Genomic DNA, 27,993 nt, shown 5'->3' with positions numbered 1-27,993 from the left:
TGAAAAACGCGCAAAATGCCGCAAACCTGCGTTTTTTTTACCCCCCCCCCCCCAAAAAAAATTTTTTATCGGTAAAAACCGCAAACACAGAAAAACGACGCTAAACGCTAATGCAAAAACGCTAAAAGAAGCTGAAAAACTCACGTTCTTAATGTGACTTTACACAGCTAACGTTACCAGCGTTATCGAACCGTCCCGTGTGGACTAAAATGCTCTGCACTGTAATTGCACCATGTGAAAGGCAGAGGTAATGTAGCCTAAAATCTTTTGGAAAGTTACACATTAACTTGTAGTGATTCTCTGACACCCTACCATGAATAACATTTACCTGTTGTACTCTGGAAGATTGCTAAGGTCTATGAATGCCGAATGGGAACTCACTCTTTCCAATTCAAATTGCTCTATGAGTTCAGGCAGAGTGCGGCCCATCTGATTTCCTGTATGAAGAGAGAACACAACAAATTAAATCTGCAAAAGTCCAGCTTCAGGTTGTGTGTGTCACCTTTACAAAGTGGACATGTTTTATTTTTTTGTTGAAGCCTGGATGAAGGGGGAGTTATGTGACCCCCGTAACGTGTTGGCTTATGCGAGGGCTTGACAAATCCCAGGCCCCAGGTCGCCATGGCGACTAGAAATTGCATCCTGATGCGTGCGCAGCCATTTGCTGTCTGGCACCGGGACGCAGCCCACTGATCTAGAGATTTGATCCCCTCCCCGGTATACATCATGAACAGTTTTCTCAGGTAATCAGGTCCGAGCGCTAGGGACATCACAGTGATGTGACTGCTGGAGCAGGGGCGGACTGACCATTTGGAAACTCGGGCGCTGCCCGATGGCCCAGGGTCAGTAGTGGGCCCCATGAGATGCCCCTGGTACCTTTTTCATAGGCTTTTTTGAGTTTGGGCAAGGACACAGGGGCCCCATGATCCCCTATTGCCCGGGGGTCCCATGAGTTGTCAGTCCATCCCTGTGCTGGAGCCATCTGACCTCCTGCTCGATCTGAGATCAGAGTGTGGGAAAGTGTGCAGGGCGGGACGGCTGAGGAAGAGAGGCTCTATAATGGTGCATAGAGTGTGTTGGTGTGTTTACTCTTTTATTATGTGCCTGTTCTCCCCCTTCCATCCCTAATTCCCGCACCCTGAATTCTTATGTATTGTATCCTGACCATCCTTCCTAATGAAATGTCTAATCCTCTCCCCCCTTCCCGTTCAGATATCTAAACCCCCTCCGCCCTCTCTCTCTCTCTTTCGCTGTTCCGGGTGTCGGGCAGCCGATTTAAAAAACTGGTTCCAAGATTCAAAGCAAATTTGTCAAGCCCTGGCTTGTGCTTTCAATATATGTTTGGAATAAAATCCTACTTTTTGGACTCTAAAAACTGCATTGTGGCGCTTTGATTTATAGACTCAAAACACTGCACCTATACAAAGTGGAGGCAGAGAACTTGAACAGATATACGGTCCATCATTGTTCCAGGTTGTAATGACAATCTTGCACCATTAAAGCGGAGTTCCAGCCGTTTACTTATTTTTTTTCTAAAAGGCACCCACGTGAGAGTGGCAGCTTAGGCAATGAAAGCTGAGATCACCTGTACTTGGAATCCTTTGCTTTCCGTATAAAAAAAAAAAAAATTGTGCAGCTGGCTACCCAGCATGCACTTCCCGTTTTCGCTCCTGTGCAGTGTGAAAGAGCGATCTCGCACCCGCACAGTGTAAAGAAGGAGCGATCTCGCACCCGCGCAGTGTGAAGAAGGAGCGATCTCTCACCCGCGCAGTGTGAAGAAGGAGCGATCTCGCACCCGCGCAGTGTGAAGAAGGAGCGATCTCGCACCCGCGCAGTGTGAAGAAGGAGCGATCTCGCACCCGCGCAGTGTGAAGAAGGAGCGATCTCGCACCCGCGCAGTGTGAAGAAGGAGCGATCTCGCACCCGCGCAGTGTGAAGAAGGAGCGATCTCGCACCCGCGAAGTGTGAAGAAGGGCGATCTTGCACCCACGCAGTGTGAAGAAGGAGCGATCTCACACCCGCACAGTGTGAAGAAGGAGTGATCTCACACCTGCACAGTGTGAAGAAGGAGCGATCTCGCACCCGCGCAGTGTGAAGAAGGGCGATCTCGCACCCACGCAGTGTGAAGAAGGAGCGATCTCGCACCCACGCAGTGTGAAGGAGCGACCTCGCACCTGCGCAGTGTGAAGAAGGAGTGATCTCACACCTGCACAGTGTGAAGAAGGAGCGATCTCGCACCCACGCAGTGTGAAGAAGGAGCGATCTCCTACCTGCGCAGTGTGAAGAAGGAGCGATCTAACACCTGCGCAGTGTGAAGAAGCAGCGATCTCACACCTGCGCAGTGTAAAGAAGCAGCGATCTCACACCTGTGCAGTGTGAAGAAGCAGCGATCTCACACCTGCGCAGTGTGAAGAAGCAGCGATCTCACACCTGCGCAGTGTGAAGAAGGAGCGATCTCACACCTACGCAGTGTGAAGAAGGAGCAATCTCACACCTACGCAGTGTGAAGAAGGAGTGATCTCACACCTACGCAGTGTGAAGAAGGAGCAATCTCACACCTACGCAGTGTGAAGAAGGAGTGATCTCACACCTGCGCAGTGTGAAGGAGCGATCTCACACCTACGCAGTGTGAAGAAGGAGCAATCTCACACCTACGCAGTGTGAAGAAGGAGTGATCTCACACCCGCGCAGTGTGGAGAAGGAGCGATCTCACACCTGCACATTGTGAAGAAGGAGCAATCTTGCACCTGCGCAGTGTGAAGGAGGAGTGATCTCACACCTGCGCAGTGTGAAGAAGGAGTGATCTCACACCTGTGCAGTGTGAAAAAATCCCCGCGATCGCGTCACTTCCAGTCCCATAATACCGTGAGATTTTGGTATTAGGCATTCCCAGGATTGCTGGGATTGATGACGCCGATATCTTAGAAGCCCTAGGGAATGCCTGATGATGTAATCGCCTAGGCAGCCGGGACTGGAAGTGGAGACAGAAATTATCAATAAAAAGGTATTTAGGAAAAAAAATATAAATATGTATTGCCAAAACGGACTGTGAAAAGGGAGACCATTGTCTTTCAAGGGAGAAAAAAAAAAGTCTGGAACTCTGCTTTAAGCACAATGAAGTTTGTTTGCATCCCTGTTTTAGTTTAATCTTCAGGCAAGAATAAGTTTTGGGGCAAGGAGCAAAACCTGTTATTTGGGGCTCCCCTAGAAAGATTTACTCTCACTTTCTGTATGGCTAACAATCCTTTACCAGATAGGAAGTGAGGGTAACTCTACTACTATTCTAATAAAAACACAGACAGAAATTAAAAATGCGTTTCTTTAGTAGGGTAAGGAGCCGTTCCTGCAGATCTTGCCTCCCTTTCTCTGGTGAAACCATAGTTAGCAAAGAAATCTCTCTAATGGAGCCTCAGTGAACGGTAAAAACCCAACACTCCTAATTCTTCCCAATTTCAGTCAAAAGTAGAAAAAAATAAATAACAAGGTTGCAGAATATTAAAGTAGACTTAAAAACCAATAATGCACTTGCATTCCGACCATCTCACCTGGGTGTATTCATACACAGTATGGCTTGACTAGTTATCTATCCCAAAGAAGCCATTGTCAGGGCCTGGATCTGAACCCCGGACCTCTGCTGTATTTGGCAGTAACTCTTCCTGAGCCACCTGAAATTCTGGACAGCTCCCTGGACAACTCCTTGAATGATCCTGCCTTGAACTCCCTGCTCCTCCTATGAACTTTCTATTAAAACCATGCCTTTGCACTTCCTGTATGCCAGATTATTGTGCTCTCTCCAGCCAATATCTCGCTTTTGTCGCTTTTGGTGCCGCCCATATGTTTGCTACCACTCATTACTGACCTTTGGCTTGTTCCTTTTGCTTGATCCCAATGTGCAACTACTTGTTACCGACCTCTGGCTAGTTTACTGACTACACTTGTTTGATCCCTACCTGCTGTATCTACTACTGGATCCCGGCTTGCTCACCTCCTGGTGGGGCGATCCTGAGGACCACAACCTGGTACTAACAGGTAGAAAAACCCATCTCCACCTTCAGGAGCTCCAGTAAATACCAGTTAGTACTTAGACCCTGTACCTCTGGTGAGCCCGCATCATCCGCAATAGTGACTTGCTTGTATACCTATCCTGCTGGTTGGTGGGAGCCTCACTGCTGCTATAGCTTTTGGTCTCTGGGTCTGACCCCTGACCGTGACACCATTCCTCCAGAAGTAGGATGCACTTAGCAGTATGGACATACTAACATAGGATATAAACGAGCGCTAGGTATAAAGATGCTAGCATCATGGTAAACCTCCTACCCTCTAAAAAGTCTGATAAAACAGGGATGCAGCGCTAAAATTATACAAGTGAAGATATGTGCAGGCGCCTATAGGCGTAAAGGTGAAATCATGTGAATCGTCCAAATGTGACGTAAATACTGTAAACGCTATCTAATAATAAATATACTATAGTCATGTGACTATGGTGATGAATATGAAGTCCACTGAAGTGATAATCCAATTCCGTGACTTGAGTGCTTACAAAATGGTAATGTGAATGCACTAACCAGAAGCGCAATCTTTTTGCGCATTTGTGTAAATGGTATAACCCATCATGGTCATCTGGATGTGGACAGGACCAAGGCAATCATCTGGCACTCGTCAGCATACAAGTAGATTAGCGTATCCTACGCACACTTTCCAAGGACATCTCCTCACATGTACATGACCAAATGGACAGAGAGCCTCAAGGCATGTAGTGGTATCCACCCTGGAAGGCTGTATCCAACTCGCTTTTTACTTGTCCTTGCTTGGAAGAAGGGAACCCTTCAGAGTTGGTAGACGGATCGGAAGTAGTAAGGATGCCGGGTGATTTGAGAGACAGCAGTGAAGAAAAACATCCGTAAGTGATCACCGGTAACAGATCTTCACGCGGGATTTGTGATCGGATTCAATGTGTCGGATCTCTCCGATGGGAGTCACGTGTCGGATGACCCGTGTTCATCCGACACGTGACTCCCATCTGAGAGATTCAACACATTGAATCCGATCACAGATCCCGCGTGAAGATCTGTTACCGGTGATCACTTACGGATGTTTTTCTTCACTGCTGTCTCTCAAATCACCCGGCATCCTTACTACTTCCGATCCGTCTACCAACTCTGAAGGGTTCCCTTCTTCCAAGTAAGGACAAGTAAAAAGCGAGTTGGATACAGCCTTCCAGGGTGGATACCACTACATGCCTTGAGGCTCTCTGTCCATTTGGTCATGTACATGTGAGGAGATGTCCTTGGAAAGTGTGCGTAGGATACGCTAATCTACTTGTATGCTGACGAGTGCCAGATGATTGCCTTGGTCCTGTCCACATCCAGATGACCATGATGGGTTATACCATTTACACAAATGCGCAAAAAGATTGCGCTTCTGGTTAGTGCATTCACATTACCATTTTGTAAGCACTCAAGTCACGGAATTGGATTATCACTTCAGTGGACTTCATATTCATCACCATAGTCACATGACTATAGTATATTTATTATTAGATAGCGTTTACAGTATTTACGTCACATTTGGACGATTCACATGATTTCACCTTTACGCCTATAGGCGCCTGCACATATCTTCACTTGTATAATTTTAGCGCTGCATCCCTGTTTTATCAGTATGGACATACTGACTTTCATAAGACAGGGTTTGCATAGGATTTTCTGGAGGACCAAACGGAAGGCCACGCTGTTGGCAAAACTTGGCATCAGAGTGTGTATGGTATGTGTGAGGGAAATTGGTAATTTTGCCTTGAATATCCAGATGACAGGTGAGCTTTAAAGCATCCCTGTCACCACTTTTAAGGTTAGCAAAAAACCTGCAAAAGATGACAGTTAATGATGCCTTGTTTCACCATCTTTATGGCAAAGACTGCAGAATCCTTACATCTGACAATTCCAGATGTGCTGGTTGCTTGCATCCCCGCAGCATGCTGTGGTTGCCTCCACTGCCCACTACACAGTAGTGATGTATATGCCATCAGGAGGTACCACAGCACACAGCATGGGAGAAGAAATTTGACACATCCAGAAATGTGTCCAATGCAGAAGAATTTTCTGCAGTGGTAGCTCCTGGAAGAGAATGAAGATCAGTGGTGCTACAGGTGAGTAACTCTCTTCTATTGCAGGCCGATTGTTTTTAAATGGAGTCAGAGTTGCTTTAAAGAAAAACCTTTGCATATGCGCTGCATATTACTTTCACCAGTTTCTGTTATTCACCCTCTGCCAAGCATGGTTCTATGCCCATGTTCTTCGAAAATGGACACCACTTGCTTTCCAGTGTTACCAAGAAATCCTGATCCACAGTTTGATATAATGTCAAGCAGGGTGTCCGGCAGGTATCCACTCTTGGCGTAATGCTGGATAAATATGTCCCCCTGTCGTTTGGACAGTTTGCTGCCATCTTTGTTGAGAAGGAGTGGGAGGTGGGCATACGACGGAGGCTGCCATCCGAATGCGTGGTATAGGAGTAGATGCTTAGCAGTGGAGATCAGCCATTCCTCTCCTCTAAACACGTGGCTTACAGCCATTTTGTGATCATCTACGACATTGGCCAAATGGTAGGTTGGAAAACCATCTCCTTTCAGGATCACTGGATCCCCTTCTGCGCTTGCCACATCATGCTGAGTCCGGCCAAAAACCAAGTCCTTAAAAGGCTGAGGTCCTACGGCCAGCTGGAACCGTACCACAAACGGGAACTTTTTTGACAGTTTTTCTTGTATTTGTGCTGAGGTCAAGTGTCTGCAACGATTGTCATACCTACCAAGAGAAAAGACACTGGAATATTAGAGGACTGGATTTTTCATAATCCCAAAATGGCTTACATATAACTCACAATGGCTCACATATAACTCACAATGGCTCACATATAACTCACAATATCTCACATATAACTCAAAATGGCTCACATATAACTCACAATGGCTCACATATAACCCACAATGGATCAGATATAACCCACAATGGATCAGATATAACTCACAATGGCTCACATATAACTCACAATGGCTCACATATAACTCACAATAACTCACATATAACTCACAATGGCTCACATATAACTCACAATATCTCACATATAACTCACAATGGCTCACATATAACTCACAATGGCTCACATATAACTCACAATGGCTCACATATAACTCACAATGGCTCACATATAACTCACAATATCTCACATATAACTCACAATATCTCACATATAACTCACAATGGTTCACATATAACTCACAATATCTCACATATAACTCACAATGGCTCACATATAACTCACAATGGTTCACATATAACCCACAATGGATCAGATATAACCCACAATGGATCAGATATAACTCACAATGGCTCACATATAACTCACAATGGCTCACATATAACTCACAATATCTCACATATAACTCACAATGGCTCACATATAACTCACAATATCTCACATATAACTCACAATATCTCACATATAACTCACAATGGCTCACATATAACTCACAATGGCTCACATATAACTCACAATATCTCACATATAACTCACAATATCTCACATATAACTCACAATGGCTCACATATAACTCACAATGGCTCACACACAACTCACAATATCTCACATATAACTCACAATATCTCACATATAACTCACAATGGCTCACATATAACTCACAATGGTTCACATATAACTCACAATATCTCACATATAACTCACAATGGTTCACATATAACTCACAATGGCTCACATATAACTCACAATGGCTCACACACAACTCACAATATCTCACATATAACTCACAATATCTCACATATAACTCACAATGGCTCACATATAACTCACAATGGTTCACATATAACTCACAATATCTCACATATAACTCACAATGGCTCACATATAACTCAAAATGGCTCACATATAACTCACAATGGTTCACATATAACTCACAATGGCTCACATATAACTCAAAATGGCTCACATACAACTCACATTGGCTCACATATAACTCACAATGGCTCAAAGTAACATACTGATTATTACCGACGATCATCTCGCGTTGTCGGAGTTACCTAATTACTTCATGTTAACTTCAAATTTTTAGAAATGCTCAATTCTAGTACCAGGTGACCGATGAACTGATCACAGCAAGAAGTTCTACACTGTTAGCTGTATGCAGGTTTAGTTTAAGTGCCAGATGAGGAAAAAGAGAAAGAAGCGGGGGGTCAAGTAGTTTACAGAAAACAGAGACGCCATTGATGGCTAGGGATGTATGCGGGTACAGTAGACCTATACTGTATTCAGGTAAACCTGTTCTTTGCTCATGCACTTTAAAACCAGCCCCTGCAATATCTAATACTTTACTGTTTGCTGGCAAAAGCAAGGTATCCCTGTGTAAGGTATGCTGAGTTGTTTCCAGTGGAAGCTTACTAAGGACTGAATTGCCGCCCCAATGTGCCAGTGCTGGGCCATCCAACAAGCACTAGTTCTGTCATATGAAAAGCTCAGTACTGCTGTGACGGGAGAAAGTGCAATGCCCATGCGAAGCTCCGCTGATGCTGGGGGCAAGCATCAAACTGCTACAGTGTCCTAACAACAGGACAGGGTACAGATAGCTTGGGGAGTTTTTGGACAGGCTTCTGTGGGGGTGCCAATGGCCTACAGGTATTGCATTTATATTATTCAACGTTTTTAAAAGCTGCACACTTTTTATTATTATTCCTGTGTTTTTTGACTGCATAGTCTATTTTTGAAAAGGTGAACCTAACCTTTAAGGGACCAGGAGATCCAATTAGTTGGTTCTTCATATAGCACATGTCTTCAATAAAGACATTTTCCCCAGTTGAGCTGTTATTGGTCAATTTGGCAACAACTTCACGTTTATGGGACAATGAACCCTTTCCTATAGCTATTGTTTCTTCTGATATAAACAGCATTAGGAGTATCTTGTTCTCTCCTTTCAACGCACAGAGATGCACACTCAAGTGAAAAAAATGTACATGTGTCAATATGAAAAAGACCTCCGATGACAGTGGGATCATACCTGCACGTCCATCATCTGAGGTCTATGGCCACCCTAAGTGGTATGTCCAACCATCATCCAAACCTTCCTCTCCCCACTAGAACATGTCCCAGAATTATTTTGGTCACCCTGCACCCAGCTACCAGGCACCCAGCTACCACCCCTGGACACCCAGCACCCAGCTACCGAGCACCCAGCTACCGGGCACCCAGCTACCACCCCTGGACACCCAGCACCCAGCTACCGAGCACCCAGCTACCGGGCACCCAGCTACCACCCCTGGACACCCAGCACCCAGCTACCACCCCTGGACACCCAGCACCCAGCTACCGGGCACCCAGCTACCGGGCACCCAGCTACCACCTCTGGACACCCAACACCCGGACCACCCAGCGAATCGAGACGTCGCCCAGCGAATCTCCCGGACCACCCAGCGAATCTCCAGTCACCGAGCCGCCAGCATCACCAGACGCCGTGCCTACCAACACCCCCAGGCATCGCACCCTACGACCCCTCCACTCGCCGATCCACCGGACCCACTGAAGACCCCTCGGACGCCAGCATACTACACCCACAGATTGCAACCAGCCAGCTGCTGCCCTTTACTCCCACTCTCCCCCTACAGAAGGACTCTAGTGGACTCTTCCACGGTGATACAGACTCTCCACATCACCTCGCCCTGACCCGTATCCCTTCACCTCCCCTGACCCGAACAGCACTGCACTCACCCCAGCATGCCACCTGCACTTCTCCTCCTCGTTTTCCTCTCCTCCATCCCAAAAATCGCCTCCCTCTACCCGCCCACCCCCCCAAAACAGCTCTACATTGCCCCTTCACTTCTGCCCTCTCCCCACTATGGCACTCACCACCTCCTCCTGGTACTCCACTCCCCGGTCGACCCACGTGCCACCACTACCAGACCCACACGCTCCTGCACCTCCCATTCCCATGCCACCCTCCTCACCCTTCTCCTATCCGCTGGGGACATCTCCCCGAACCCTGGCCCCTCACCACCTCACCCCCCCCTCCAGGAACCCCCCCTCCAGGGACCCCCCTGCTCCCGCCAGCCGCCGCAACCCCCCCAACCTCATACCTGTGCACCTCCTCCCCGCATCCATCCCCCCTCTCTCGGTTGCACTTCTGAACGCCCGTTCGGTCTGCAACAAACTAACTGCCATCCATGACCTCTTTATCTCCCGCTCCCTCAACCTCCTAGCCATCACCGAAACCTGGGTACAGGCCACTGACTCTACCTCCCCTGCGGCACTCTCCCATGGAGGTCTCGTCTGGTCCCATTCACCAAGACTGAGCGGTCACAAAGGTGGTGGTGTCGGCCTGCTCCTATCAACGCTGAGCACCTTCCAGGTCCTCCCTAACCCCCCCTCCCTAACCTTCTCCTCCTTCGAGGCTCACTGCATCCGGCTCTTCTCACCCACCCCCCTAAGGATCGCAGTGATGTACAGGCCCCCCGGATCCATAGTCCGCTTCCTGGATGACTTCGCCGCCTGGCTTCCCTTCTTCCTCTCCTCTGAGCTACCGACCATCATCCTCGGGGACTTCAACATCCCCATCAACGACAACACCCCAGCTACCTCCCAACTCCTCCACCTAACCTCCTCCTTCGCGCTCACACAACACACTCAATCCTCCACCCACATCAATGGGAACACCCTGGACCTCGTCTTCTCCCACCTCTGTACCCTTAACCACTTCACTAACACCCCTTTCCCTCTCTCTGACCACCACCTCCTCACGTTCTCCATCTCCCCTTCCCCTAACTCCCCCCCCCCAGTGCGCCAAACCATCATCAGCCGCAACCTCCGCAACCTGCACCCGGCCCCCCTCCACTCGGCTGCCGACCGCTTACACGACAGCATCCAACCACTGTCATGTCCTGACCTAGCCACCACCGCGTACAACGACTCACTATCAGCTACCCTAGACTCGCTGGCACCCCTAACCACACGCAACATCAAACCCAGACCATTCCAACCATGGCAGAACGACCATACTAAATGCCTCAAACGTCGCAGTCGTGCGCTGGAGAGACTATGGCGCAAAACCAGGTCCCCTCATACATTCTCCCTCTACAAATCTGCCTTCCTCACCTACACCTCCTCCCTCCACGCCGCCAAGCAGGCCTACTTCGTTAACTTGATCAACACCCTCTCCACCTGCCCTCGCCGACTCTTCTCCACCTTCAACTCCCTGCTCTCTCCCCCCCCTCCTCCACTCAGTACCTCACTTACCGCCCACGAGATTGCCACTCATCTCCACAACAAGATTGACGCAATCCGCAAGGACATAGTCAACTTGCAATCTACCTCCCCATCTAGCCTCCCCCCTTCCATCACCCCCTCATCTCTCCCCTCCTCTGACCTCGCAACGGCACTGCCCCCCACCACACCCAAGGCCCTGCCTACCGTAACCCCCCCATCACTGCACTCCTTCAGCCCTACTACCACTGAGGAAGTCACCAGAGTCTTCTCAGAAGCCTGCCTCACTACCTGCCCCCTGGACCCTATCCCCTCTCAACTCCTCCGGTCACCACCCTCTTCCCTCATCCGCTCCCTTACCCACATCTTCAATCTCTCCCTCTCTACTGGCGTCTTCCCCTCCCCCCTAAAACATGCGCACATCACCCCCATACTCAAAAAGCCCTCCCTGGACCCAACTGACCTCAACAACCTCAGACCCATCTCCCTGTTGCCACTCACTTCCAAACTCCTGGAGCGCTTAGTCTACGACCGCCTAAGCACCCACCTAACTGACAACAACCTCCTTGACCCACTACAGTCCGGCTTCCGTCCCCTACACTCCACCGAAACTGCCCTCCTCAAAATCACCAATGATCTACTAACCGCCAAAGCCAAAGGCGACTACTCTGTCCTCCTTCTCCTAGACCTCTCCGCGGCCCACAGTCGACCACCCCCTCCTCCTTAATAAACTACTCTCCCTTGGCATCAGAGACACCGCTCTCTCTTGGCTCTCGTCCTATCTATCCCAACGCTCCTTCAGCGTTTCCTACAACGGTGCCACCTCCCCTTCCCTCCCCCTCTCTGTTGGGGTCCCCCAGGGCTCTGTCCTTGGACCCCTTCTCTTCTCCATCTACACCTCCTCCCTTGGCAAACTCATACACTCCCACGGCTTCAATTACCACCTCTACGCTGATGATACTCAAATCTACCTATCCACCCCTCACCTCACCCCCACATTCTCCGCCCGCATCACTCACCTCCTAAACGACATCTCTAACTGGATGTCGCTCCATTTCCTCAAGCTCAACCTCTCCAAAACCAAGCTTCTCATCTTTCCCCCTTCCCGCGCCCCCCCCCCATCCTTTCCATCACTACCAACAACACCACCATCAATCCCGCCCAGCAAGCCAAGGTCCTTGGCGTCATTCTGGACTCAAACCTTTCCTTTCAACCTCATGTCAAATCACTTACAAACACATGCAGGCTCCACCTCCGGAACATCGCCAAGATACGCTCCTTCCTTACCCCAGACACCACTAAACTACTCGTACACTCCCTGATTATCTCACGCCTTGACTACTGCAACTCTCTCCTCACCGGCCTACCCCAGTGCAAACTCTCCCCGCTTCAGACCATCCTGAACTCAGCGGCCAGACTCATCCACCTCACCAGCCGCTCCACCTCTGCCACCCCCCTCTGCCTCTCCCTCCACTGGCTCCACCCCCCTCTGCCTATCCCTCCACTGGCTCCACCCCCCTCTGCCTCTCCCTCCACTGGCTCCCCATTGCCCAACGCATTAAATTCAAACTGCTCACTCTGACCTATAAGGCCATTCACAACACTGCCCCTAACTACCTCACCAACCTGATTCCCAGGTACCACCCTACCCGTACCCTTCGCTCTTCACAGGACTTCCTTCTATCTTGCTCCCTGGTCTCCTCCCACGCACGACTGCAAGACTTCTCCAGGTCCTCCCCCATCCTCTGGAACTCACTACCCCAATCCATCAGACTGTCACCTTCCCTCCTCACCTTCAGGCGCTCCCTGAAAACCCACCTCTTCAGGGAAGCCTACCCCACCCTCACCTAACAGCCGCTGCCCTTCCCTCCTCCTACCACTCCATCCCCCACAGCCATTTCCTCCTGTACCACTACCCCCTCCCTCCTAGATTGTAAGCTCGAAAGAGTAGGGCCCTCTTACCCCTTGTGTGCTGTTTGTTGTTACTGTACTGTTTCATGTATTGTCCCCCCCTCTATTGTACAGCGCTGAGCAAACCCTTTGGCGCTATATAAACTCGATAAATAAATAAATAAAAAATTTTTTTTCTTTTACCTTGTTCTTTTAACAGTTTTATTACTCCGTGACAAGATCACTAGCCCAGCTTTTCCCAACCAGGGTGCCTTGAGGTTTCTTCAGGGGTGCCTTGTCAAAATGTCTAAAAATTGCCCAAAATTTGTATACAAGCCAGCCGGTGGAACAAGCCTGCCTTTTAGTTACACAAAGCCAAAGGTCTTCATTGTTCACCATTACGACCTTCTAGCTGTCAGCGTCCTGACAACCAATGACATCATCAGTTGATAAGGAGGATGTCAGCTGCCTGCACAGCATCCTAGTTTGACCCTCCCCTGCCCCTCTCCATCAGTGCTAGGGTCACATTAGCTCAGTGATGGAGAAAAACTGAGGGAGAAGAGAAACACTGGAATACTAGTCAGTACCAGTGTGCAAAAGTGTATTTGCTTTGGAAGAATAAATCACCTCTAATGTTGGGTGTCCTACATATATGGATGTGGCTGCGTTATATATAAAACTTTTCACATTTAGAATGGGGTGCCCTTTTAAAATTATGGACTGTCTTGAGGCACCCCATTTTAGAATGGGGTGCCTCAAGACTGTCAATAATTTTAAAGGTTGAGAAACACTGCACTAGACCACCATGCAGCTGCTGCTAGAAGCTCAGTCCTCACTGGTGTGGCACATCCCCAGGACTACATCTCTCAAGAGCTCTTTCCCTACAAACAGTTTATGGGCAGGTCCTTGGGAGTCAAAGCAGAAGTACTGATTGGGTGGGTAAGAATCAATGTATGCATGTGAAGTGGAACAGAGAGGGGCACGTGAAGGGAGGAGTTCTATTGTCCAGAAGGCAGAGCTAACCCAGCTCAGCATGTATTTGCAGCAAAGGCAGCATGTTGTCAGCCCAAACTGAAAGTTAGGAATTCTAGATTTCTGGCAGAGCAATAGGTATTCTTCTTTGCTTGCAGAAGTTTTAATACTTTTGCTGCCACCATTGTAACTATTGCAATGGTATCACATAGTTACATAGTTAGTCTGGCTGAAGAAAGACAAAAGTCCATCTAGTTCAACCATTAAAAAAAAAAGTTATAATCCTACACCCACAGTTGATCCAGAGGAAGGCAACCCAGCAAAGCATGATCCAAGTTGCTCCTGCAGGGGAAAAAAATTCCTTCCTGATCCCCCGAGAGGCAATCGGATATTCCCTGGGACAACTTAGTCAGCGCCAACATGTAAACATGCTCCAAACCCAAAAATGTAATATATTGCAGCTTATCAATTATTAAATGTTGTAGCTGCATGAGTTAACTTTTTTAGGCTTTTTTTTTTTTTACTTTCACCAGATGGTCTGTACATTGAAGTGCAGTTTACAGCGCCAGAGACGATAGCGAGTAGGCAGGTAGGGTCAATTTTATTGCAGAAGAGATTTTGTATGTCTCTTCTCCAATAAAAACCGGCCTGCTCGCTGTTTGTTACAGCAGGACTTTAATACCACTTTAACACACCAAGCTGTCCACCAAATTGGCAGTTAGAGTGTTGAGACAAAGTATTTAATGCCGGCCATAGACGGGTCGAAAATCGGCTGGTTTTTCAGCTGGAAAAAAAAAAAAATCGGCCGATTTTCGCACCGTTTGTGAGTTAATTGGTCGGCCGTTTTTCGGGATTTTTGCACATTTTTTTTATTGGGCATGTTGGAAAATTCGCAGCCCATTTTCCCGGTAATGATGGGCAAATTGGCCGATCGTTTTACCGATAAAAAATCTGCGCATGAGCCGTGACCTGGAAAAAGAAGAAGAAAATGAAGAAAAAAAGAAGGAGAAGAAGAAGAAAAAGAAGTAGAAAAAGAAGAATTCCAGTTCGCTATTATATTTTATATGAAAAAGTCTTGCGGTTGCAACAATGTATCCATTTGTATCCGAATAAAAACAGCTGTATCCGAAATGGATACATTGTTGCAACCGCAAGACTTTTTCATATAAAATATAATAGCGGACTGGAATTCTCCGTCTTCTTTTATTCTTCCTATTCTTATGTATTGCTCCCCTGTCTCTGCAAGGGACAGAAGTAATTACGGGGTTAAATGCCGGCTATAGATGGGACGAAAATTGGTTGATTTTTTTTAACGTTGGTGGTAACGTCGGCTGATCGAACGACCGATTTTACGTTTTGTTTTTTTTGTAACGGCCGATTTTTGACCCATCTATGACCTGCATTAGACTGACAGGGGTGCTTACAATGGTCAGCTTTTATTTATGTGAAAAGGAAAAAAAACTGTTACTGTAATTGCTTTAATTTGTTAGCCAAGTCCATCTAAATCCGCTAATGCATCTAACAATAACCTCTCCAAAGGCTGTCAATGCTGCTGTCCAAAGGTGCCTCTGTTGCTTCTCCACCCAGAGTGAACACAACTTAACATAGGAAGTGTGCTGCTGGCTGGATCACCAGGTGAAAATAAAGGGAAAAAGCCTAAATAAAGAAATCTAAGGCAGCCATCGCACCTAAGGATTGGTAAGCTAAAATATATCAATTTTTGGTTTTGGCGAATAATACCACTTTAAAGCTTAAATATTAAATCCATAAAATAAAATTCTATATAATTTATATCTATATACTGTAAATTTACAGTGCATTCAGAATAAACAAAGAGAGCCTCCTGCGCTGTCAATACAACTGATGACAACAAAGGAAAAAACACAGTAACCAGGAGTGGCTGCTAGCAGCCAACTATAATACCAAATAGTGAAGTAAACAAACAAAGGTGGTGCTGCGCTAATCCTAAATATATCTAAAGGTGAAAATGTGTATGGAAACTCAATCACATGCGGGGATGGACAGGTAAAGGGCACTGAGGAAGTCACGTGACCTGTGATGTAACGTGTAGGACAGAGGCGTGGTGACATCATTTCCAGTTTGGATGGCAGCCGCCATCTTGCTACACCCATGCAAGTACACCCTGTGTGTTTTCTTGCTCATTTTATGCTTGTGCCCTGCTTTTTTATTGTACGTAGGCATTTGGCTTGTGTTGCCTTAATAAATTTTACTAATTTACTACACTATGGGAGTCCGGTTTTTCCACTTCTTTTTGTTGGATCGTTTGAGAGGCTGTGTGGCTGACCACTGCTAGGAGGGGGATACCACCACCATTGGTACCATTCCTGGATTGTTGCCAAGGGTACAGATGTGACTAGGATCGCCCCACTGAACGCTACTTTGAAGTGTGTTGACCCTCAGGGGTCGCAGCGTGGAGGTGAGAGTGCATGCTAGCCGGTGGAGGATTTATGTGTTAAAGTGATAACCGGAAGCTGTCACCGATTTAATGTACACAGAGTTACTTTTTGGATTGAACACTGAGTTTACTCTGGACTGAGGCATCAACAGCGAGGCTCTTTCTTTCCATACATCATACATCCGCATCAGAGGTTGGTCATCAGCTCAGAGGAAAGGGATTTGTCCCTGAAACGCGTCAGCCATTTGACCGCACTGACAGTGAGAACACCTTGCTCGTCGTTGTGGTCATTGTCATTTTTCTATGCTTTTTAGATACATGCTTCGTCTGTGAGTATGTTTTTATTATTTCATTCCTACAATAAACCTTGGATAATGCACTAGGTGTGTGCACCACCTGTTTTCTCTCTCTCTTTACTCTGGACTGTGCACCATTGTTTCAGTTCACCTTTTTTGTCATTGGTTTTATACTTCCAATATTATGTCATTTAGATTTGCTGATCATTTTGATACACTCACTTCATTATCTATCACATTGTGGTTTATGTCATTGTGTATATGATTGCATTGCATTTATGGTCACGTGTATGATCACACTTCTTTACCTGTATATATGTTTTGTCCATCCCCACACGTGATTGAGTTTCCATACACTTTTTTTCACCTTTAAATATATTTAGGATTAGCGCAGCACCACCACCTTTGTTTGCATAAAGTATTCAGACCCTCTTCAAATTTTTCAATGTTGTTATGTTACAGCATGATTCGACAGTTGCTTAAATTCATTTTTTTCTCATTAAAATACACTCAGTACTCCATAATGACAAAGTGAAAACAGATTTTTAGAAATGTCTGTGAATTTATTAAAAAGTCTTTTTGGGTATGAAGCGACAAGCTTTGCACACCTGGATTGGGGGATTTTGCCATTTTTCTTTGCAAATCCTCTCAAGCTCGGTCAGGTTGGATGGAGGCCATCAGAGGAGAGCCATTTTCAGATCTCTCCAGAGATGTTCAATAGGGTTCAAGTCAAGGCTCTGGCTGAGCTACTCCAAGACATTCACAGAGTTGTCCCTAAGCCACTCCAGTGTCTTGGCTGTGTGCTTAGGAACCTTCGGCCCAGTCTGAGGTCCTGAGCACTGTGGAACGAGTTTTTGTTGAGGATATCTCTGTACTTTGCTTCATTCAGTTTTCCCTCAACCCTGACCAGTCTCCCAGTCTGTGCTGTTGAAAAACACCCCCAAAGCATGATGCTGCCACCACCATGCTTCACTGATGAGATGGTATTGGCTAAATGATAAGCGGTGCGTGGTTTCCTCCAGACATAACGTTTAAAATTGAGGCCAGACAGTTCAATCTTGGATTCATCAGACCAGAGAATATTGTTCCTCACAGTCTGAGAGTCTATCAGGTGCATTTTTGCAAACGCCGAGCAAGCTTTTGTGTGTTTTGTACTGAGGAGAGGATTCCATCAAGCCACTCTGCCATAAAGCCCAGGTTGGTGGAGGGCTGCAGTGATGGTTGGCCTTCTGGAACTTTGGATCAGGATCTCTGGAGCTCAGTCAGAGTGACCATCGGGTTCTTGGTCATCTCTCTCCCCCAAATACTCAGTTTGGCTGGGCGACCACCTCTTTGAAGAGACCTGGTCCTTCCAAACATCTTCCATTTGAGAATTATAAAGGCCACTGTATTCTTGGGAATCTTCAATGCAGCAGAAAGTTTTGTAGCCTTCCCCAGATCCCCCGAGTGCCTTGCAATAATCCTGTCTCTGAGCTCTGCAGACAGTTCTTTATACCTCATAGCTTTTGCTCTGAGACAGTATGCATTCTCAGCTGTGAGGCCTTTTATAGAGGTGTGTGCCTTTCCAAATCATGTCCAATCAATTTAATTTTCCACAGGTAGACTCCATTCAAGAATCATCTCAGCAACTATCAAGAGAAATGGGGGGCACCTGATCTAAATTTCAAGTGTTGTTGCCAAGGGTCTGAATACTTATGCCAATGTGATATTTCAGTTTTTCCTATTTAATAAATTCACAGACATTTATAAAATTCTGTTTTCATTTCATCATTATGGGGTACTAAGTGTAGATTGATGAGCAAAAAAATAAAAAGAATTTAAACAACTGTAGTATCAGGCTGCAACATAAAAAAACTGAAAAAAGTGAAGGGGGTCTGAATACTTTATGAATGCACTGTATATACATTCACTGTACAGCTCTGCAACCAAGGAAGTACAGTCATACCGCGGAGTCTCTTTGTTTCTCAGAGCTTCTTTCTTCAGTAGTTCCAGTCTCTGTAAGGTGCAGAAACAGCGGTATGCCGCCCCACGTTCCAAGAGAGTGTGTACAGCCTCATGGTACAGATTTAGTCGCTTAGACTGTTCATAGGGGCCGAATGCTCCCCCTCTCCTTGGACTCTCATGTGGTGGAATCCCTAAGACAGTAAGCAGTAATAATATTACAAAAACAATATATATGGTCATATATACAGTATTTTACAGGCAATGTTTAGTGGCTTTGCATTTCTTCTCTTCATTTATTGCAGTTAGGGGTTAATAGAAATTAATTTTTTCTTAGGTAGATATAAAATGTTACTTATGAATATTTTGCATGATCACCTCCTCCAGTAGGTGGAGCCCTTAGACTGAAGCTTGTGTTTTCCTGGCCATCCTTGCCTGCTTTGCTTAAAAAAAAATATATATATATATATTTTTTTTATAGAGTTTAACATCTACATAAGCTCATATTTACACACACACGTGAATTAATCAGGACAGTGATTCATCCCATGTTGCTGTTTTTGGACATACTCAAGCTCTTCCTGGTAGAGTTCAAGACACTCCCAAATGATAGGCCTTGTAGCAGATTGTATATGCCTGGATTATATTATATATGCCTGGACAAGAGTAGCCGCCTGATGTGTAAGCAAATACACTCACTGGCCACTTTATTAACTACACCTGTTCAATTGCTTGGAAACACAAACTGCTGATCGACCAATGACATGGCAGCAACTCAACGCATTTAGGCATCTAGACGTGGTGAAGACGACTTGTTGGAGTTCAAACCGAGCATCAGAATGGGGAAGAAAGGGGATTTAAGGGTCTTTGAACATGACATGATTGTTGGTGCCAGATGGGCTGATCTGAGTATTTCAAAAACTGCTGATCTACTGGGAGTTTCACGCACAACCATCTCTAGGATTTACAGAGAATGGTCCGAAAAAAAGAAAATATCCAGTAAGTGGCAGTTGTGTGGATGAAGATGCGGGTTTGCAGAGGGTGGTCCGAAAAAGAGAAAATATCCAGTGAGCGGCAGTTATGTGGACAAAGATGCGGATTTACAAAGGGTGGTCCGAAAAAGAGAAAATATAAGTGAGTGGCAGTTGTGTGGATGAAGATGCGGGTTTACAGAGGGTGGTCCGAAAAAGAGAAAATATCCAGTGAGTGGCAGTTGTGTGGATGAAGATGTGGGTTTACAAAGGGTGGTCCGAAAAAGAGAAAATATAAGTGAGTGGCAGTTGTGTGGATGAAGATGCGGGTTTAAAGAGGGTGGTCCGAAAAAGAGAAAATATCCAGTGAGCGGCAGTTGTGTGGACGAAGATGCGAGTTTACAGAGGGTGGTCCGAAAAAGAGAAAATATGCAGTGAGTGGCAGTTGTGTGGACAAAGATGCGGATTTACAAAGGGTGGTCCGAAAAAGAGAAAATATAAGTGAGTGGCAGTTGTGTGGATGAAGATGTGGGTTTACAGAGGGTGGTCCAAAAAAAGAGAAAATATAAGTGAGTGGCAGTTATGTGGATGAAGATACGGGTTTACAGAGGGTAGTCCGAAAAAGAGAAAATATCACGTGAGCGGCAGTTGTGTGGACAAAGATGCGGGTTTACAGAGGGAGGTCCGAAAAAGAGAAAATATCCAGTAAGTGGCAGTTGTGTGGATGAAGATGCGGGTTTGCAGAGGGTGGTCCGAAAAAGAAAAAATATCCAGTGAGCGGCAGTTGTGTGGACAAAGATGCAGATTTACAAAGGGTGGTCCGAAAAAGAGAAAATATAAGTGAGTGGCAGTTGTGTGGATGAAGATGCGGGTTTACAGAGGGTGGTCCGAAAAAGAGCAAATATCCAGTGAGCGGCAGTTGTGTGGACGAAGATGCGAGTTTACAGAGGGTGGTCCGAAAAAGAGAAAATATGCAGTGAGTGGCAGTTGTGTGGACAAAGATGCGGATTTACAAAGTGTGGTCCGAAAAAGAGAAAATATCCTGTGAGTGGCAGTTGTGTGGACGAAGATGCGGGTTTACAAAGGGTGGTCTGAAAAAGAGAAAATATAAGTGAGTGGCAGTTGTGTGGATGAAGATGCGGGTTTACAGAGGGTAGTCCGAAAAAGAGAAAATATCCAGTGAGCGGCAGTTGTGTGGACAAAGATGCGGGTTTACAGAGGGTAGTCCGAAAAAGAGAAAATATCCAGTGAGCGGTTGTGTGGACGAAGATGTGGGTTTACAAAGGGTGGTCCGAAAAAGAGAAAATATCCAGTGAGTGGCAGTTGTGTGGATGAAAATGCCTTGTTGATGTCAGAGGTCAGAGGAGAATGAGCAGACTGGTTGCTGCGACATTCAGATGGTAGGGTCAGAATTCGGCGTAAACAACATGAAAATCATGGATCCACCCTGCCTTGTATCAACGGCTCAGGCTGGTGGTGTACTGGTGTGGGGGAGATTTTCTTGGCACTAGTAAGGTGTACCTAATAAAGTGGATGATGAGTGTACTATTCCTGTACCACCCCAATGAGCTCAAACAGCAAACACATACCTGCCCACTCCAACATGTCTTCTATGCCTTCAGCTGCTCCGGGAACCAGGCGGCTCCTGTCTGTGTCTTCGAGTCGTAGAATGAAAGATCCTCCATGCTTCTTCGCAAAAATATAATTGTAGAGTGCGGTGCGCAGCCCACCCAGGTGAAGAAAGCCTACAAAGAGAAAGAACAGTACACACCAACTGCAAAATGACAAATATCAATAGGCAGCACTAAATCAGGTAATACCATACACTAGGTTCACATTAGTGCTTGCTTCCCTCTAAAAAGCAATCCACAGTGGACCACTTTTCAGAGGAGCTGCACATGTGGTGAGGAGGTGATATGTTGCCACCTTAGCACCTGTTTTAAATTGGTCAGTTCTGCACCACTGCACCATTGCAATGCATTAACATGAGCTTGCACGTGTCGTGTTTGGTGGCGGTACTGCCTTTTGAATGTGACAGGGGAGATCATTTTTGCCACAGCTGGAAAGCACTGCAACTGCAGAAGGTGTACAACCCCATTGCAGCCTAAGGAAGGATGGTACAAATGTGGCACTTCCTGTCTCACGGTGACAACACTTCCTAACCATACAGTCTAGAGAAAACAGCGTTGTCACACTGGGACAGGACTGCAGAACGTGGGGTTTTTTTTTTCCTTCTTTTACCCCACAGTGCTAACCTTTTCTAAGTTGTTTCGGAGATGCAGAACCTTTCTTATGCATCATTTTATCCGCTGGTGCATAATATATAATATTTGTTAGCTCCACTGTCATTTTATGTGAACAATCAAGTGGACCCTGAAGAAGCTCTCTGTTTTGGGCGAAACGCGTCGCTCCATATGTTCTATGCATGTCTGTTTGTACACTTCGTTGCTGTAATTACAATTGATGACAAAACATTTTATACTGATTTTTAATATGGAAATAATAAAAAAGATGTGCATTTATTGATGTGTTCCTTAATTTTGTTTGATATTTTGACACATTAACCACTTGCCTACAGGGCACTTATACCCCCCCCCCCCCCCCAGGCCAATTTCCAGCTTTCAGCGCTGTCACACTTTGAATGGCAATTGCGCGGTCATGCAACACTGTACCCATATGACATTTTTATCATTTTTTTGAGACAGATAAAGCTTTATTTTGGTGGTATTTAATCACCTCTGGGATTTTTATTTTTTCTTAAACAAACCAAAAACCACTGAAAATTTTGAAAAAAAACCCTTTTTTTTCTTAGTTTGTGTTATACAATTTTGTAAATATGTGATTTTTCTCCTTCACTGATGTGCGCTAATGAGGCTGCAGTGATGGGCACTGATGGACACTGATAGGTGGCACTGATGAGGAGGCACTGGTAGGTTGCACTGATGGGCATTGACAGGCATCACTGATGGGCACTGAAAGGCAGCACTGATGCATGACATTGATATATGGCACTGATAGGCAGCACTGACTGGCGGCACTGACTGACACTGTTAGGCGGCACTGATGCGCACTGATAGGCAACACTGACTGGCAGCACTGATAGGTGGCACTGATTGGCATTGATAGGCGGCACTGATGCGCACTGATAGGCGACAATGACTGGCACTGATTGGCAGCACTGATAGGTGGCACTGACTGGCACTGATGGTTGACATTGAAAGGCAGCTCAGATGGGCACTGATATGTGGCACTGGCATAAGGCACTGATGGACTCTGACAGGTGGCACTTCTGGGGCCACACTGATCATCAGTGCCCTGATGATCAGTGTACATGTCCCCTCCGCGCTGATTACCGGCTCTCCTCTCCTCTCGAGCTGTCAGCATGACAGCTCGAGGGGAGAGAAATGCCGATAACCGGCATTTCCGTGTTTACATGTGATCATCTGTGATTGGACACAGCTGATCACATGACCGAGCCGACATCTTCGGCTCTTTCCGTGATCCACTGTGTCCAAGGGACACAGCGCACCGCCAATCACCGCGCTGCGTGCTCCATGAGCCGCGCATGCGCAGTGAGAATGGTAGGACGTCATATGATGTCCTATCAGAACGAGAGAACCACCTTGCGCTCGTCTTTATACTATAGGGCGGGCGGAAGGTGGTTAAAATCCTCACACTGCCGTGGCCCCTATTGGGTTACCATGGTAACTCTGTATCCTTTTACTAGATAATACATAGGATAGTGCCATTTATTTTGATAGCACAGGTTCCCTTTTTACCATGTACCAACGATATATTTAACTGACCAAAAGACATCAAATATGAGAAGGTCATTGCTTGAGGTTGCAAACACTGTAAAGCTGAACTCCATGTAGATCTAAAAGACACAAATGAATGCAGCTCTGTCATCATGAACACATTATTATCAGCATCTCTCTATGACCTGATATCAGCCTCTTGCAGTCCCTGTAAAGCAGAGCTCACATTGGGGGAGGAAGTATCAGCACAAGAAGCCAGTCAGTTCATAAGCATGCTGATAGGAGGAGAGAGCAGAGTGACAAATGGACAAGCTCATCATTGTACTGCGTTTCCATTCACTGCCCAGTCACAGGCTGGGGGCGGGTCCCCAACAACCTGGGCACAGAGGAAATGCTGGTCATCAGACTGAGGACATCTAAAGGCAGAAAAAAGTACTGCAGGGGAAATCTGTGGATTAAAAGTGCTTATTGAAGCAAAACTGCCTTTATTTCATCTTTTACTGGATCATTCATTTTTATCTTGTTATTTTTGCCTGGAGTTCAGCTTTAGTTTTTTTGGTCAGCTATCCTTAAAGTATAGATTGTGAATTAGTCATTTTGGACACGGCTCTCCAATGAGAATCAGACAGGATGGCAACACACCATGCAAACACAAGAGTAGTGGTCTGACCATGTGTCAGTAGGGTTGCCACCTCATCCCTTTAAACCCGAACACATATTAACTGCTTCCCGACCGCCCTATAGCAGATATACTGCAACAGGGCGGCACAGGTGCACAAAATCACACACTTATATACTGTGTATATATATACACACACACACACATACATACACACACATACAGTTGCAAGAAAAAGTATGTGAACCCCTTGGGATTACGTGGAGTTTTGCATGAATTGGGCATAAAATGTGCTCTGAACGTCATCTAAGTCACAACAATAGAAGAACACAGTCTGCTGAACATAATACTACACAAACATTAGATGTTGCCATGGTTTAATTGCACATAACATGTAAACATTCACAGTGCAGGGAGGAAAAAGTATGTGAGGCCCTAGCTTAATGACTTCTCCCAGAGCTAATTGGAGCCAGGAGTGAGCCAACCTTGACTCCAATCAGTGTGATGATATTGGATGTGTTGCTGACAGCTGTCCTGCCCTTAAAAAACACACACCTGTTTTGGGTTTACTGGTTTCAAGAAGCACTGTCTGATGTGAACCATGCCTCGCAGAAAAGAGCTCTCAGAAGACCTACGATCAAGAATTGTTGACTTGCATGAAGCTGGAAAGGGTTACAAAAGTATCTCCAAAAGCCTTGATGTTCATGTGTCCACGGTAAGACAGACTGTCTACAAATGGAGAAAGTTTAGCACTGTTGCTACTCTCCCTAGGCGTGGTCGTCCTGTAAAAATGACTGCAAGAGCACAGCGCAGAATGCTGCATGAGGTAAAGAAGAATCCCAGAGTGTCAGCTAAAGACCTACAGAAATCTCTGGCAAATGCTAACATCTTTGTTGACACATCTACAATAAGGAAAACATTAAACAAGAATGGAGTACATGGGAGGACACCACGGAGGAAGCCATTGCTGTCCAAAAAGAAGATTGCAGCACGTTTGAAGTTTGCAAAAGAGCACCTGGATGTTCCACAGCACTACTGGCAAAATATACTGTGGACAGATGAAACCAAGATTGAGTTGTTTGGGAAGAACACACAACACTATGTGTGGAGAAAAAAAGGCACAGCACACCAACATCAAAACCTCATCCCCACTGTAAAACATGGCGGTGGGAGCATCATGGTTTGGGGCTGCTTTGCTGCCTCAGGGCCTGGATGGATTGTTGTCATTGATGGGAAAATGAATTCCAGAGTTTATCAAGACATTTTGCAGGAAAACGTACGACCATCTGTCCGCCAACTGAAGCTCCGCAGAGGATGGGTGATGCAACAGGACAATGACCCAAAGCATACAAGTAATTCAACAAAACAATGGAGGGTCAACCAGTTATTAAGTCCAAAGGTTCACATACTTTTTCCTCCCTGCACTGTGAATGTTTACATGTTATGTGCAATTAAACCATGGCAACATCTAATGTTTGTGTAGTATTATGTTCAGCAGACTGTGTTCTTCTATTGTTGTGACTTAGATGATGTCCAGAGCACATTTTATGCCCAATTCATGCAAAACTCCACGTAATCCCAAGGGGTTCACATACTTTTTCTTGCAACTGTATATATATATATATATATATATATATATATACCGTATTTTTCGCTCCATAAGACGCACTTTTTTCCTCCCAAAAAAAGGGGGGAAAATGTCAGTGCGTCTTATGAAGCGAATATGGAGCGGCCGGTCCGGTATTTCCACCGCCACCGTGTCAGAATACTGGGCCGGCCGCTCAGCTCTGCAGCGGGACCTTATGGAGATGACTGCTGACCTTTGGGGAGGTGGGGAGCGGGTACCTGAATTTGACAGGTACCCGCTCTTACTTCTTTGTTCTTTGATCTTACCTGTTCCTGTCTTCCCGGCTTCTGTAGTGTGGGCGCTGGGCATGACAGCCGGGTGCCAAGTGCGCATGCGCAAGAAGCGGTGCTTTTAGTGAATGGTAAGGCGGTACATAGGACACATGACAGATCCCATAAGCCGCCGGACCAATCACAAAGCGCAAGTGCTTCTCGCTCATGCGCACTGGGCACCCGGCTGTCATGCCGAGCGCCATTACAGAAGCCGGGAAGACAGCGCGCGGCTGGATCGAGGAACAGGTAAGATCAAAGAACTAAGAGCGGGTACCTGTCAAATTCAGGTACCCGCTCCCCCCCCTCCCCAAAGGTCAGCAGTCATCTCCTGTACTGTGTCCGCAGTCTCTGGTTATCCCTGTGCTGTCCGCAGTCTCTGGTCATCCCTGTGCTGTCTGCAGTCCATTAGTTCATAATTTTTTTTTCCTGTTTTCTGCCTCTAAAACCTAGGTGCGTCTTATGGTCAGGTGCGTCTTATGGAGCGCAAAATACGGTATATATACACACACACACACATATATATATATATGGTTATGCACTTCCAGGTAGGGGATAGATATATATATATGTGTGTGTGTGTGTGTGGTTTTGCACTTCCGGGTAGGGGGCACACACGCCCTACCCTTGCCTCCATTCATGTTCGCGGCTCTCAATCACCAGATCCCGCCCGGTAATTACTCGCCGGCGCCTGGTGATTTCCGATGATCTCCAACAGAGAGGACTGTTTTGTTTACTAACAGTTCTGCTCCCTGTCAGCTTGGGCACACTGCTTTGGATGGCACAGCCATCCAGAGCAATGTGATTACAGTGAAGCACACTAATACCGCCCCCCAGAAAAACACACCCAACACAGTTAACCCTTTGATCGCCCCTCATGTTAACCCCTTCCTGCCCAGTGCCATTAGTACAGTGTCAGTGCTTTTTTTTTAGCACTGATCACTGTATTGGTGACACCAAGTCAGTCCCCCCCCCCCCGTGTCAGAATGCCCGCCGCAGTCCCGCTACAAGTCGCTGATCGCAACCATTACTAGCAAAAATAAAATCCGAGTATCTATACCGCCATTTGCAAACGCTATAACTTTCATGTAAACCTATTAATTTACACGTATTGGGATTTTATTTAGCAGACATGGAGCAGAATACATTTTGGCCTAAATTTATGATGAAATTTGACGTTTAAAAATTTTTTTACTGGACATGTTTAATAGCAAAAAGTCAAAAATATTGTTTTTTTCTCAAAATTTTCAGTCTTTTTTTTATAGCGCAAAAAATAAAAAACGCACAGGCGATCAAATACCACCGAAAGAAAGCTCAATTTGTGGGAAAAAAAGGACGTAAATTTCATTTGGGTGCCGCTTTGCATGACCGCGCAATTGTCAGTTAAAGTAACGCAGCGCCGTAATGCAAAAAATGGCCTGGTCAGGAAGGGGGGGAATCCTCTGGAGGGCGAGGGGTTAATGACTCAGGTGCTGAGGCTGACTAAGGCGGTAATTAAACTCACCCAGTGCCTAATCTGCATTAAATCAGCCTCACAACCTGGCTCATTAATATGTGTCCGGGCATAAAGGGATGAGGCGGCAGCCCATTGGGTCAGTCCTGTCCAGGTAGATATGACTGGTCCTTTTTAGGCCTCTACCATTACCTGTAGGGCTGGGAGCAAAGCGGACCCGAACTTCCCTGGGTGTCCCCCCTGAGCACCTCCTGACCCCCCGGGGCAGAGCCGAACACACAACCCGGAGAAGTCTCATCTCCTCACACAACGTCTTCGGTCACAAGACCCTCTACCACCTGAGTCCCAGCCTGTCACTTCTAATTCTTACTTCTCCACATAAAGTGTCTTCATTGTAGTCGACATTTTGTCAAAGCCTCCCCATAGAGTTCAATGGTAGGTCTACAGCAAAATGTCCGCTTAGAAGGCTATATTCTGCACCTGCAGGAGGCGGGCGCTCCGGCCGGCCAGTGTTTGTCTCTATGG

General features: G+C 46.3%; 1 protein-coding gene across 2 annotated transcripts in view; it reads right to left on the bottom strand.

The window, feature by feature from the left end:
- Positions 1 to 27,824, bottom strand: part of EARS2 (glutamyl-tRNA synthetase 2, mitochondrial) — a 40,697-nt gene extending 12,873 nt beyond the window's left edge. Inside the window, exons 1-5 of one of the 2 annotated variants that reach the window (XM_089683227.1) lie at positions 27,661 to 27,824; positions 21,332 to 21,487; positions 18,776 to 18,965; positions 6,328 to 6,800; positions 329 to 437 (exon numbers count right to left, since the gene is read on the bottom strand). In XM_089683227.1, the coding sequence (XP_089539353.1) occupies positions 329 to 437; positions 6,328 to 6,800; positions 18,776 to 18,965; positions 21,332 to 21,487; positions 27,661 to 27,766 (1,034 nt within the window). In that variant the 5' untranslated portion in view covers positions 27,767 to 27,824. The remainder of the gene's footprint in view (positions 1 to 328; positions 438 to 6,327; positions 6,801 to 18,775; positions 18,966 to 21,331; positions 21,488 to 27,660) is intronic. The other variant, XM_089683219.1, reaches the window with a different exon arrangement.
- Positions 27,825 to 27,993: the final 169 nt, after the last annotated feature.

This window comes from Staurois parvus, unplaced genomic scaffold (genome assembly GCF_062004578.1).
Source record: "Staurois parvus isolate SC_StPar_1 unplaced genomic scaffold, SC_StPar_1.0 ptg000018l, whole genome shotgun sequence".
Lineage (NCBI taxonomy): Eukaryota > Metazoa > Chordata > Amphibia > Anura > Ranidae > Staurois > Staurois parvus.
The sequence above is the reverse complement of the archived record's forward strand: the minus strand, read 5'-3'. Positions and strand labels throughout refer to the sequence as shown.